Genomic DNA, 15,242 nt, shown 5'->3' with positions numbered 1-15,242 from the left:
TGTGATATTACTTCCCAAGCATTTACATCTGGTTGATTTGGTGTTAGCTACAAACCAACTGCTCAATTTTATGACTATCAGATAATTGCCATTCTATCATTTCAGCTGTTGTGATAATGATCATATTATGTCGTGAAATAAACTGGAATCACTGTTGTATGAATTAAGCATTAGTGAAGAACATTGGAATCTCCTGTAAGGTGGATCTGGAAACGGGTGGGAAATATACATTATCAGTTGCTGTAAGGCTTACAGGCACTGGGTAGACCTCCATGCAGTGAAGCTAATGCCATCATTCAGAAGAGTTCAACAGTGAGTGCTACTGAGATTAATGGGTCTTACTCGCACTACCCCAATTGATGTATTGTTAGTAATTGTATGAATATTCCCATTGGACTTAGAATTCAGGAAAATGGATGCCCTTTATTGTTTAAAGAAAGTCAATGAAATGGAAGTATAAAGGATTCCTGGAAATGAGGCCAAAACAAGGTGGCATGTTACAACCGCAGAAAATGAATGGGACACTTCAGGCACTCGCAGGAGAACACACGAATTTCTCCCTATCGTCAGTGGGAGAGAAAAAATGAGTTTCCTGAACCCGTTGAGTGGATTGATACATTATCTGACAAGTAATGGCCTGTATGCTACATATCTATACAATATGAAAAAAACAGATGCTAAATAGCTGTGGCTGCGGCAGTGTGGTACTCCGGAGCAGACATTGTGGGCTGTGTGCTCTGCAGAGATGCAGTGGGCTGTGGTCATCAGGCTTTAAGGATGCAGGATCCAAAAGCAACAATAAGAAATGAGTACACTTGGCGCATCTTGAACAATGCTGCAACCACAGTGTCCAGGAAGACTTCACGAGGCATTCAACCGTCTGTCAGCATGCTGCCATCCTGGCTAATAAGGGTCTCCTACAAATGGAGAGAAGGCAGCTGAGGTCAGCAACCACTGAATGAAATGGTTTTTCATGACTTTGCATCACATTTGTGCAAGTGATAACAGAAATGTGGATTCTATGACATTACAGTGAATCACTTATTACAGTGAAAATGCTACTGACATGTTTTCCTGTGTCCGAAGAATCCAGCAGGCATTGGCTGTTGACCGGGCTAGTATGAGAGCAGATCCAGTAGTGGAAACAACCATTTACAGTTCAGATTCATCGTAATAAGTGAACATAACCAGAACAGAATCTGTAGTACTAACTGTGGTATTAGTAGTTGGGCAATTGATTAAGGGGTTTGATTGTAGTTGTGTTGTGGTAGAAAGTAGTTGTAGCATCAGCGCTTGTATATTAGCATTAAAGTATCATAAGTACCAGGAATAAATATTCAGTGTACACGATGTCTCAAATCTCTTGGGTCAAATCGAAACAGTTGATGTTGGGTCCACAACTGATTATATTGAGATAGGGAACCAGTGGCCAGAAATGCATATTTATTGTGTTGTAGACATACACCGTGTACACTGTATAACGACAATACTGTTTTTCGTAATTGTTCAAAGTGACGACCACCCGTCTAAATGCATGTATTGCAAAGGTGCAGCCATGTCTGAAGTGAGGACAATCTACACGCCACCCACATTGGTGGCCACCAGCAATGATTCTCTGTCATGTATGGGCAGCCATTGTCCAAGATCTTCTAATATGACCTTATTTGTTGCTTCCCCGTTTGACTGATCATCTGTTGACACACAATCAGCATGGATTTGGAAAATGTTCTTGTGAAACACAACTAGCTCTTTACTCACACAAGGGATTTCAAATTTATTCCGTATTTCTAGATTTCCAGAAGGCTTTTGACACTGTACCACAGAAGTGGCTTGTAGTGAAATTATGATCTTATGGAATATCATCTCAGTTATATGACTGTATTCATGATTTCATGTCAGAGAGGTCACAGTTCGTAGTAATTGACATAAAGTAATAGATTAAGACACACGTGATTTCTGGCATTCCCCAAGGTAGTGTTATAGGCCTTCAAACAACTTAAATTGGAAAGAACGCACAGAAAATGCTGAGGGGGCAAACCAAAGACTGTGTTTTATTGGCAGAACACTTAGAAAATGTAAGAGATCTACTAAAGAGACTGCTTACACTACACTTGTCCATCCTCTTTTGGAGTACAGCTGCATGGTGTGGGATCCTTACAAGATAGGATTAACGGAGTACATCAAGAAAGTTCAAAGAATAGCAGCACGTTTTGTACTATCCTGAAATAGAGGAGAGAGTGTCACGGACACGATACAGGATTTGGGGTGGACACAATTAAAACAAAGGCATTTTTCATTGCAGCGGAATCTTCTCATGAAATTTCAATCACCAACTTTCTCCTCCGACCTACATAGGAAGAAATGTTCGTCATAATAAAATAAAGGAAATCAGAGCTCGCACAAACAGATATAGTTCTTCATTTTTTCCGTGCACTGTTCAAGATTGGAATAATTGAGAATTATTGTGAAGGTGGTTCAGTGAACCCTCTGCCAGGCACTGAGTGTGATTTGCAGAGTATCGATGTAGATTTAGAATGGTCCACATTACCTGGTGTTCCTGCGAGATGTGCTCGCACAGTTCTTGGAGACTGTACCCCATGTTGTCCATGAATGGACGTTGTTTCAGCATGACGGTACACTTCAGTGTTAATGTTGGCAAGCACCTGAATAACACGTACCCTGATTGTTGGATTGGAAGGGGGGTGGGGGGCTCCTGTCCCATGGCCAGCATGATTGCCGGATTTCACAGCTCAGGATTTCTTCCTCGTGGTGTCATGTCAAGATGTTGGTGTATTAGACACCCGTAGAAATTGATGAAGACCTGCTTGTTACAGTTCAAGCTGTCTGTCTGCTGGTACAGCAGACACCAGAGATCATTGAGAGAGTGCGGCAGAACTTCCTGTGCGGTGGCCTTGTGCACATTGAGACTGGTGGTCGTCACTTTGAACAGTTACTCTGAGCTATGTTGTTGTTATGCAATGTACGCTGAGTGTTTCTGTAACACAATAAATGTGTATTTCCAACTGTTGGTTCTCAATCTCAATATAATTGGTTGTGGACCCACTATCACCTGTTTCAGTTTGACCCAAAAGGTGTGGACATCCTGCATACTTCTTTTATTATTCACAAAAATGTGAGTTGTACAGCTTATGTTAGCTTCCCAGATAATAGACTGAAGTTGTGAGAATAAATAAATAAAAATAATGATGAATAAATAAATTCTCTGCATTATCATCTCAAGGATTTATTTGGTGTCTCTGTCACAGTGAGATATAGACAGTCGGATGTTTTCCAACAATGTTGTTCTGAGTCGCCCACTGTAAGTCAATAATGTTTCCCAGTGCTTTAAATTGTTACAATAAATTGACAGTATGAGCTACACTGCTGCTACTGTAGATACAGCCGCTCCCTGTTTCACTAAGTCGCTGTCAGTGTGAGGATAAAACTCCTAGAAGCAAGGAGTGCAAGTCCTGAAAGAACTTCTGAGAAGTTTGGAAGGTACTAGATGAGGTACTGGCAGAAGTAAAGCTGTGCAGGCCAGTCGTGATATGTGTGCAGAAAGCTCAGTTGATACAGAACTTGCCCACAAACAGCAGAGGACCCAGGTTCAAGTTCCAGACTGGCTCACTTTTGTGATCTGCTAGGAAGTTTCAAATCGGCACACACTCTACTGCAGAGTGAAAGATTTGTTCTGGAAATACACTGATGGAAAAAAAATTACAACACTAGAAAATAACTAACGTAGAGTAATGAAATTTTGGGAATACATTCATTATATTTTGCAAGATCACAGGTTAATGTAAGTGCAAGATAAGCCGTGGCAAATGTGAACTGCTGGTACATTAATAACTGGTGCAACCATCTGAATGCAAGCATGCAAACATACATGCATTGTGTTGTACAGGTGCCGGATGTCAGTTTGTGTGATGGAGATCTGTGCCTGTTGCACTTCGTCGGTCTATACAGGGAAAGTTAGTGCCGGATGTGGATGACACTGGAGTTGTAATCCAGTGATGTCCCACGTGTTCTCAACTGGAAACAGATCTGCTGATCGAGCAGGCCGAGGCAACATATAGACACTCCAGAGCGTGTTGTGTTACAACAGCGGTATGTGGACGAGTGTTATCCTGCTCAAACCACCCCCTGGAATGTTGTTCACGAATGGCAGTACAACAGGTCGAATCACCAGATTGACGTACAAATTTGCAGTCAGGGTGCATAAGATAACCACAAGAGTGCTCCTGCTGTCATACGAAAGTCCACGCCAGACCGTAACACCAGGTGTAGATCCAGTGTGTCTGACACGCAGACAGGTCGGTCCCAAGCCCTCGACTGGCCACTACCTAACCGTCGCACGGCTGTCACTAGCACTGAGACAGAACCGACTATCATCAGAAAACATAATAGACCTCCACCCTGCCCTCCAACTAGCTCTCACTTGACACTAGTGAAGTCCCAAATGGTGGTGATTTGGGGTCAGTGGAGTGCAGGCTATAGGTCGCCTGGCTTGGAGCTGTCCTTGAAGTAACCGATTTATAACAGTTCATTGTGTCACTGATGCTACTGCTGCTCAAATTGCTGCTGTAGATGCAGTACGATATGCCAGAGCCACATGCCGAGCACGATGGTCTTCCCTCTCAGTAGTGCCAGGGGGCCATCCGGAGCCCGGCCTTCTTGCGACTGTACATTCTCGTGACCACCACTGGCAGCAATAATATACAGTGGCTACATTCTCGCCAAGTCTTTCTGCAGTATCACAGAAGGAACATTCAACTTCTAGTAGCCCTATTACAAGATCTCATTCAAACTCTGTGAGGTGTCGATAATGGTGTCTTTGATGCCCTAAAGGCATTCTTGGCCGTCGTCATCTCGCCGTGTCGAATCTCAGAAGCAACCGATGCTCACGATCGTTACAGTGTCTATTGCATCCTCATAGTGGTGCTCAAATTGCTGCTGTAGATGCAGTACGATATGCCAGAGCCACATGCCGAGCACGATGGTCTTCCCTCTCAGTAGTGCCAGGGGGCCATCCGGAGCCCGGCCTTCTTGCGACTGTACATTCTCGTGACCACCACTGGCAGCAATAATATACAGTGGCTACATTCTCGCCAAGTCTTTCTGAATGCGCGAGGTATTATGAGTGTACAGACCTCCGATAGTCAGTCTGCATTTGTCTGCACCAGTCTGTACCAGTCTGCACCATTCTGTACCAGTCTGCATTTGTCTGTACCAGTCTGCATTTGTCTTTACCAGTCTGCATTTGTCTGTACCAGTCTGCATTAGTCTGTACCAGTCTATAGTCAAGTTTCAGTCTGCACCTAATAAGTGTTGTGTACATAGTTCCGCGTAGTAAGCGCGTACACAACTTTCCAACTAGAGGGCGCCCCGCTAAGCACAACAGTGCAGGCGCAGCGCTCGTCCGTCTCCGCACTACGAGATGGCGCTGTCTTAGAGACGGACCAAATTCTGCTTCCGCCAATCCGCGTATTAATATGTAACGCAGCCAATGAGATTGCTGCTAACGTAGAACCTTTTCTCCTCGCGGATCACACTCGCGCAGTGATACCTGAATGCGCGAGGTATTATGAGTGTACAGACCTCCGATAGTCAGTCTGCATTTGTCTGCACCAGTCTGTACCAGTCTGCACCATTCTGTACCAGTCTGCATTTGTCTGTACCAGTCTGCATTTGTCTTTACCAGTCTGCATTTGTCTGTACCAGTCTGCATTAGTCTGTACCAGTCTATAGTCAAGTTTCAGTCTGCACCTAATAAGATTATCATATTCCTGTACATAGCCATGAAGAGAAATGTATAGACACTTTGTCAAGTATCAGAGATATGTGAGAAAAAGATTAACATACCAAGACCATAGGAACTTCAGAATGTCAATTGTAAATAGCATCCAGAACCAAGTTAAGTTATTTTTATGCTTGTTATTATTTTAATAAATGTGTGTGAAAATTAATCAAGTTCTGTTTAAAGTTGGTCACCGTCAGTCTGCTACTCTAAGCGTGCAAGTGGCGTTTCTATCGTCTGACCTAACGGCAGAATATAAACACGCCACGATAAGACCACGAGACATATTGCTGACACTCGCCTACTTCGTTAGAGCGACAAATCAAATAATCTGATGGTGTGTGTACCGAAGGTCTTACAGTACACACACCACAAATAGACATCATATTTCAGCAATAGAAAATGCCTATAAACTTTTGTTTACGTGGCACAACTTCTTCTCAGTGTTGCGAATTTTTTTCTGTTGGTGTATATTGTGTCTGCTTTGATTAAATCATGATTCTTGAAATGTAGGATGACTGTGGCACTGAACTTTCAAACTGTACCAAATATCTTGTGTAAGTGAGCGAGCACGTCTCCTGAACCTGGTGCTGAGTACTCTTGAGTACGTATTCAGCATGAAGGTAATCGGACTTCGGTAGAAATTAACACTTTACATTTCTTCTCGATGATGTAGAATTCTTTGTAACAGTAAACATGTAGTCGGGCTTTGCTCTCTCCTGGTGCTAAGGCGATAAGAAAACTAGAAAAGTTTGTTAAGGTAGTTGATTTGTATCCAGAATAAATGTTCAGTCTGCAGCGTGAGTAGTGTTCAGGTACCTCCGTTGGCATAACACTTGTCTGCAAAAGGCAAGTCCCAGGTTTGAGTCCTGGTGAGGCACACAGTTTTAATCTGCCAGAAACTTTGATTCATATTGTTCGCTATAAATGATAAGAGCTTTTCATAAATCACCCAGTTTATTAAGAGATGGCTGCAGCCTAGCGCAAAAACAGTTAATTATGTACTTCTACCACGAAATAGAGCTTAGAAGAAAAAGAAAATTAGTCAACTGTCTTCTTGTATTCCTAAACAAGCTAACTGAGATTTTAGAAAATTTTCCTGAAAAAAAATATTATTATGGCAGATGAGGGACCCCTCTGCTTATTTCTTTGACCAATGTACACTAAATAAAAGTATCTTATAGGTGCCTGAGTATGTTGCACATGGCATCAATATGAGTGCTGTTGTCTATAGTACTGTGTCTCTCACAGATAAACAGAGCAAGCTGAGAGTCACAAGACCTCTTTTTGTGGGATTTGTGTCTATTCTTGAAGAGGAGAGTTTGCATTTGTTCATTATTATTGAATATTCTTCTAATTTTTTAAGTGTAAGGTGTTTCTTAGGAACCATTATGTATAATTATGTTTTAGTTTCTAGTCATAATCACAGCTTATCTTTTCTCTTCTGGCAGTGAGATTTGTGAGCTGACGAGCATCAAGAAAGAAGATGTGATCTCCACGTTGCAGATACTCAATCTCATAAACTACTACAAGGGACAGTACATAATTACACTGACAAAAGAGACTATAGCGAACCACAGGCGTGCGATGGAGAAGCGGAAGATCCGAATCGATCCCAAGTGCCTGCACTGGACTCCGAAGGACTGGTCGAAGCGTGCCAAGTGGTGACAGTGGCACGTGCCTCCCCCTTACTCGTCGTGTTCCCACTCGCCGGCAGCGGTAGCGCCGGCCGTCCCGCTCCACAAGCGTTCGTGCGCCGCATCGCCTGTCCGGCATGTCCGCAGTTGCGCTCGGTGGCTGGCATGACCCAGCCCGGCTGCGGATTAGTGCCGCCTCTGTGATGGCGGCAGGCCCGCCGCGTGGCTCCGTTCTTCTGCCATGTGGCGGTGTAGTTAGAAGCTGTACAGTGTTCATATGTGGCTGTTATTGTGTATGTGTGTAATAGAGCATGTGTTTGTATGTGTGTGTGCACCATGCACACTTTTGATTGTTCTTACGTAAGTGTGTCAGTCAGTAAGTTAGATATTTGCCAAGCTTCAGCACTTGAGAAGACATTTACTGAAATTCAGGTGCACTGCTGGCAAATGATCCAACAATAGGAAGCGGCAGCAAGATGAGGAGACGGTGACCTGAATGAGGAACACCACAAAGAACCGTAGCTTCTACCATCTCTCAGTCAGTAGCTTAAAAATTTAGTCGATCATATTTTGGAGAGATGCTACAAGGTAAAAGTATACCATTTGATATGTTCCACGGTAATTACTGGTTGTATTATTTTCTTGCTGCCGCTCCTTCTTTGTTTGCAACTTTGGCCAGGGTGGCCTATTATATGTGCAATTGAGTGTCTTTACTACTATGCAGTTGAGATATCTGTACCAGCATTCTTAAAATGTGGCTAGTTGTGACTGTCTCAAAATTTATGCTGCAAGTTACTGGGAGACTAATAGCCTGAAACAGAACTCTGACTCATCAAAATTCAGGTTTTCTCGAGTTCCTTCCTGCTGTTAGATTCTGAGTTAATTCATTTCCTCTCACTCATTGTCACTTTAGTCAAAAATGTCTTCAAAGACTGCTTGCCGATCTGCTGGTAACTCGTATGAGAATGTTGTAGGCAGGACGTTAGAGAGACAAAAGAGAAGTTTGCAAACAGTGATGCTTCAGTATATGAGTTGTTCTCATTCTTTGCATACTAGTACATATGATCCTACTTTAACTAATCAAAATTCTTTTTTGTACTTGTGCATTTGGTTTCTTTTCATTTAATGAGGCTGTTGGTTCTGTATCCCTTAATATTATCAGCTTGTATTTCATTGAAATCGGCTTATATTCCTTCACAGATTTGGAAACAGAAATACATCACACATTTGACTGCATTGAACATTAAACTGCATTTTGCTTCAGACAATGATGCATTGAGCGAATTGGTTCATACTAAGCGTTCTCTATGGCCAGTTTTCCACACCTTGTGTTCAGCACTGCGAGAGTCTCACAATAAATAAAATAAAAGGATTATCAATATGTACTATATCTTCATTTATGGGTAGCAGAACAGCAGAATCACATATAAGCTTAAGCCGAGATTCTTTTACAATTATAATAAGCAGAAGTGTTACTGGAATAAACTTTCCAGTTCATTACTGTCATATTTAGCAGTTCAAATTAACTTGACTGTTTACAAAAGCCACAGTAATATAGCTATTTGTCTTAAATGATGAGTATAAGCTTTCGCATCTTTTCACGTGCATTCAACAACGGTGTAAGGTATCGAATATGTTAATAAAATAAATTTGTCAGGAATAATTTTCTTTCCTGTGAACATTCTTACTGTCAGTGCTGTTTAATTCCATCCCTTTTGCATAGTTTCAGATTTGCATTTTGGTAAATTGAGAGATTTATGTGCAATTTTAGTCTGAACAAATCCAGGTGTGATCCAAAAGACAATAATTGGAAATTTTGCTGCAGGTTGAAACGTGAAACACCTGAGGATTTATCAGACTGGTTGTTGACAGCCCTGTATCCCAGAGTTACATACTGAAATTTATTAATTTTTGTGATGATTTGTCCAGACAGTCTACAAACTTCACAAAACACATGCACACATGAAGAAAAATCTTGGGAAAAATGAAGAATTTTTTAAAAGCTGTTGTAATTTCATTTAACTTTACTTTCATACAAGCTATATTCTGAAGGTGTCCTACGAGAAAATCCTTAAAACTAGTAATACGTGTATTTCATTCTTGAACTGATGGATTCAAGACAACATACATTTTCCTTATTTTTGGTTAAGAAGCACCACTCAGTCACACCTAGCCATTCTTTTAAGATAAATCATACAACTGAATCTGCCAGTGATGAATGTTATAGAAAATGTTTGCTGCGAAGAGTTAAAAGTTTCCCATTCATGCTGATGGTCATATTGTATAATACTGTTACCACACTGTATATAGTATTCATCTGTTGTGAGACTGTACTTTCAAAAATTGACAAAGCAAGAGACTGTAATTGTATCAGGATTTATGTAGAAGGTAGGAGCAGGTTGCCAAAATAATAAAAAAAGATGTCAATATATGTATATATAGGTACAGGAATAGTCTCCAAATCACTTCCAGGAAATTGTGTATTGTGTTAGAAGAAACTGCAGATGAGATTTCTGTGAAAGTTGTAAAAGTATTTCAGCACAACAAATTATTTATCGACAGTATTATCGGGAATCTTGTGATAACGGTTTAGATTGCATAATATTATGTCCATAAATACAGTAAGGGTGAAATAATTGCTGACTAATCTGGGAAGTGCAATCATTGTGAACAGCTGTCAGTGTCTGTTTCTGCTGCACCAGTTTCATATTGTACTACTTTCTTATTAGAAATTCTGTACAAGAGACAGTCACACAGTTGATCGTCCACATAGTTCAGCATACACTCCATTTCCTACAACATAACAGGGAGACAAATGATAACTGTTACAGATACTTCAAACTTGCTTTTTTTTTTCATTAATCATGAATTACAAAGCTCGGCAGATGCTACAGGTATTTTAATCTCACATAGTGATGTCCAATCTTTTGGTGCTATAGAAAATTTAGAGATTATGGATGAGATTTTATGTAAAATCATGTTTTAAAGGGGAAGCTTTCTCCTGCATGCAAATACCCCAATGTTGTATTGCAATTACGTTTTCCTTTGGTAAAAATGTTTTTACTTTAAGATCAGAAATTAAAAATGATTCGTGATAATTTTTTTGCTTAGAGGAATTTCTGTGACAAATTTATCTGATTTATAAAGTTTGTGATGTGAATTCAAAAATTTTGCTTTTTTGTGCATGTATTGCAGAGGGAAAATAATAATTATCAACTGTTGGGGTAGGGAAAAATCAGTTGATTTTGGAACTATATTTCAGTCACAGCTTTACTATAATGAGAAACTGCAGAATTGGTGCTCTGGTTGTAATCTGCTCCTACCTTTATTATGTGCCACCTCCATGAAAGGAAGTGGAAATAACTTCAGAGAAGCTGTGATAATGGAGGGCAAAAAAAACTGTTCAGAATTGTAAACATGTAATTACTTTTATCTGTGTAAAAATCAATGTTCTCTGTTCGTATTCAAGGAAAAATTTTATTTGGTTCCAAACTGTCAGTCTGTGGTGCCCATGGAAGTTAGTTTCTCTCTTGTGTGTGTGTGTGTGTGTGTGTGTGTGTGTGTGTGTGTGTGTGTGAGCGCGCATGCGCTAAACATGTAACACATTTGTTCCCATACTACATCATCAAGAACATATAATCACCAGAGCTGTAACAAACAGAATTACAAATGAAATTGCACCCATTTTCTCCCCTTTTTTCTCTAGTTTATATTAGTTGCCACTCTTCAGTATTATAGTGTTATTCAGAAAATTATATTTTGTACCTAATTTTTCCGAACCCCTGAAATTTGCAACTGTAGTTTTAAATTTGTTGCTAAATTTATTTTAGTATGAAAGTGAACAGTGTGTCAGATTTATGGTGGAAAGGTTATTAGTTGGTGACAGGGTGGTATTATTCAAGTACTAAAGCATGGAAAAATCAAATAGATGGCCTCTGGTAAGCATATTTTTACATTGCATGAACGGATAATTTTCTGCAATTTAGTTTTACCAATGCTGTCGCATCCCTATATAACCTAATAGCCTTTCTACCAACACGTCTTTCAGAACGTACTTGCACAAATACAACAAATTGACACTGCTCTTACCTGGCTGTGTTGTCCACAGACTAGAAACTTTGGAACCATGTGGCTAAAATGTATTGGAATGCTCATTAGTTTTGAATTGTTTGTAACTTAGGGTGCAGTTGGAATGTGAAGAGACTGTGAAGTATTACTACTGTTGTGCCACTGTAATGGGAAACTTCCCTACGTACACACAATTATTTGTCTTTCATTGATGTCTGTCTGTTGATTTTTCAGAAACAACTGATTTGCCGTTATCTCTCTTACAGTTGCAAACATTTCAAAATTTAAGAGCTAATATTTCTAAAACAAACAAGAGAAAAGATAAAAAGAAGATAGTACAAAACTGAGAGCAGTGTAATAGAAGTTCTGGATGAGTAATGGCAAATTTATCGTGAACTAATAAATGTTATTAGATGGAGGAGGAAGCAATAGTTTGATTGCTGTAGTGCACAATATTTTGAATTGACAGTGAAGTTATTTTGGCTTTGTGTAGAAATTTGGGAACAAGTATTTTCTTCTTCTCTCACTTTCTTTTCAATGTTTGCGTCTTCTCAGAATCGTTACTTGGCATTGCTCATTCAGTACTTGAAGTGACGCTTCTTAATTAGATATTGAAGTCATATCAGGGTTGATCTGTGGAATGCAAATTGTATTTGTTTTATATTTTGTGTAATATTGCAGACTGCTGCAGAAGCTGTGTGTGCTAATGGTGCAAAGTGGAACTAAATTATTGTGTAGTTGTAAGATAATTTCTGGACTTTACAGACATGTATGTGAAATCCGTGCTTTATCTCATTGAATTCCATGTCTTTTTTTACTTAGCCTTTTTTTATTTGTTGCACATTCTGATGATTACCTCACCCATTGCAGTCCTTCTCCTGGCATATCATTTCACATTTCTACGACGGTGATTTGAAAAGTTCTCAGAACAGAATAGATAAAAAGTATGTACACCACTGAAACCTTTTTTTATTTTTCGATGTAGTCTCCTTGTAGATTAATGCATGTGGTACAGGTGTGCAAAATAGTTGTCAACTCCAGGTATCACTTCTGTATTTGAAGTGAATCTTCCTCCATGAAGTTTTGGGAAGAGATGGAAGTTTGATGGAGCCATATCAGGTGAATAAGGTGGCTGTGGCAACAATTCATACCTTAGTTCGTGTAATTTTGCCATCTCAATGACGTGTGCAGGTGCACATTGTCTTGAGGGAAGATGACTTTCTTCCTTGCTAAATCTGGCCTTTTTTGCACGTGACTTTTGTTGCAATTTGTCTAGGAGGTTAGCGTAGTATTCTCCAGTAATTGTTTGCCCAGTGGGGAGATAATCTACAAACAGAATCTCCTTCATATCCCAGAACACTAATGCCGTGACCTTTCCCGCCGAAGGAATTGCCTTTGCTTTCTCTGGTTGTGGAGAATCAGCATGTTTCCACTGCTTTGACTGTTGTTTTGTCTCTGGGGTTTAGTGGTGCACTCAAGTTTCATCTGTGGTCACAAACCGGTGCAAAAAATCTTGGTCGTTTCTCCTAAAACAGGCCAAACATTGTTCCAATATGTCATTCTCATGCATTTTTGATCCAGCATCAAGAGTCGCGGCACCCATCATGCAGATAATTTTTTTTTATTTCTAACTCCTCAGTTAAAATGTGATATACCCTTGCAGATCTGGCAAGCGTGAGCAATTTCTCCCACTTTCGATCGGCAATCCTCCATGACCATTTTGTGCACATTTGCAATGATTTCTGTAGTAGTGACACATCTTGGCTGAACACTGCATAGATCATCGTCTAAGCTCTCCCGACCAAATTTAAATTCATTTATCCACTTGGCAACAGTTGAATATGAAGGAGCAGAGTTCCAGTGTATTCTGGAAATTGGCATATATGTCCTTTGCTTTCATACCTTTCTTTACGAAGTACTTAATCACAGCTCGAATCTCGATCTTCCCCCCCCCCCCCCCCTCCCCCATCTTCGCAAACCACTACGCGGGAACAACAGAGCCATGTCACATTTTCCAAGATCACTGACGTGGCACCTGTTTACAGGCAACAGTCAAATGAATATCACATGAACAACTTGTTGCACTAGTGCTGACCTCTAGGGGTGATTCCGAGAACTTTTCAAACCACCCTCGTAGTTGGATTTATGAGGGTTGCCCAGCAAGTAATACACAGCATTTTTTTTTTTCCTAACCAAAAACAATGCTACAAATGAGAAACGTCGTGTACATGTTATTTGAAGTCTCGTGAGTGAGTACAGCAAGTTTCTCTCACTTCTGACAAATTGCGTAGTGGCAGGACAGTTTCAAAATGACGTCTGTAGGTGATGTACGTTACAAGAAATGTGCCGTCATTGAATTTCTCACTGCAAAGAAAGAAACTGTGGGGAATATTCACAAACATTTGTACAAAGTCTGTGGAGCATCTGCTGTCGACAGAAGTACAGTTAGTGGGCACAGTTATAGTCACAAGCAAGTGCTGGCAACTCCTGCGACATCTTCCGTGTGTAAAATGCTTTTGTCACAAATCCATGTGTGCCACCACACATAGCGGATGTGATTTGATTTGTGCACATGTGTTGCAGGTTACTTGAGTATCACCCAGGAAAATGAAAATTTCTTCACAGAGAAAGTAAAAGTTATTTTTGATCTACCCAGCACATACTCGTAAGTATGCATTGCTTCAGCATATCTGAACTGATACAAATTCAGTGATACAGGCATGTCATGGAAGAATGGGGTGGCAAGATGACTCCGCAAAAAGTTAATTAGTATGAAAAGAAAGTATGGACACATCATAATAACATGTTTCAAAATCCATACCAGCATTTACAGGAATCAATTGTGTTGCAGTAAGTGGGAAAATATGTAAATGATTAAGAGAAATTGTAACGTTTGACCTTAATGAAAAACCTACGTGGCACAATGTAATAAACAACTTGACCAAAGGCTTGTCAATAGCCCCAAAATTAAAATACCTCAAAGCAGTTACACAACGAGAATAAGATACACAAGCAAAATGTATTTTCAAAACTGCTAACCTGCAGAAATAGACAGACACAGGAGACTGCCTTTTAAGGAAACGTTCTGCAAGGAATGAAAGCAGTAATGAATATGATCTGGGAAAAACCCATTTCTTTATTTAGAGATTTAACTAGAACAAAGAGTTGAACGGAGAATAATGAGAAATAATGGAACAGAAACTAAGTAATTCAGGAGAAGATTAAAAAACAAAGAAATTAAAAGGCAAATAAATGAGACTACTAATCAAGCGCAACATACAGACAATAGGAGGGGTGATTTAAAATGATGAAAGAAAGAAGAGAGCTGAGAGAATGATGTGGTTTTGAACCCTCTGGAGATTGAAAAACGCTTGATACACACATGTGGAGGAGGCCATGTTCCAACTCCGGTCTGGCAGAAATTTTTAACTTCCCAATTGATTTAAACCAATGTCCACTAGCAGCTAATGTCATTACCTCCTTTGTATCTTTACTCTTTTATGCAGTTGACAAAAGTACACAATGAAGGCCATAAGATCAAAATAAATAGCCAGTGAAGGTTATGGACTGTTAGTGAAATTTTTGTAAATAAATAAAACTACATCATACTATCACCAGAGTGAAAAAAAAAGATGACCCTTTCTATAGGGTCAATCCATACCAAGCACTGGTTGCGTGACCATCTCAGAAAAATTTTATATTTGCTGGGTGAATTCCCCAATTTTTAGTACACACAAAAA

The 15,242-nt window shown here is 39.9% G+C and overlaps 1 protein-coding gene across 1 annotated transcript in view; it reads left to right on the top strand.

The window, feature by feature from the left end:
• Positions 1–12,302, top strand: part of LOC126210450 (histone acetyltransferase Tip60-like) — a 127,107-nt gene extending 114,805 nt beyond the window's left edge. Inside the window, exon 9 of the mRNA XM_049939682.1 lies at positions 7,249–12,302. Coding sequence (XP_049795639.1) covers positions 7,249–7,465 — 217 coding nt within the window. The 3' untranslated portion in view covers positions 7,466–12,302. The remainder of the gene's footprint in view (positions 1–7,248) is intronic.
• The last annotated feature ends 2,940 nt before the right edge of the window (positions 12,303–15,242 follow it).

This window comes from Schistocerca nitens, chromosome 10, assembly GCF_023898315.1.
Source record: "Schistocerca nitens isolate TAMUIC-IGC-003100 chromosome 10, iqSchNite1.1, whole genome shotgun sequence".
NCBI classification, from domain to species: Eukaryota; Metazoa; Arthropoda; class Insecta; order Orthoptera; family Acrididae; genus Schistocerca; species Schistocerca nitens.
This window is presented reverse-complemented; position numbering and strand designations above follow the sequence as displayed.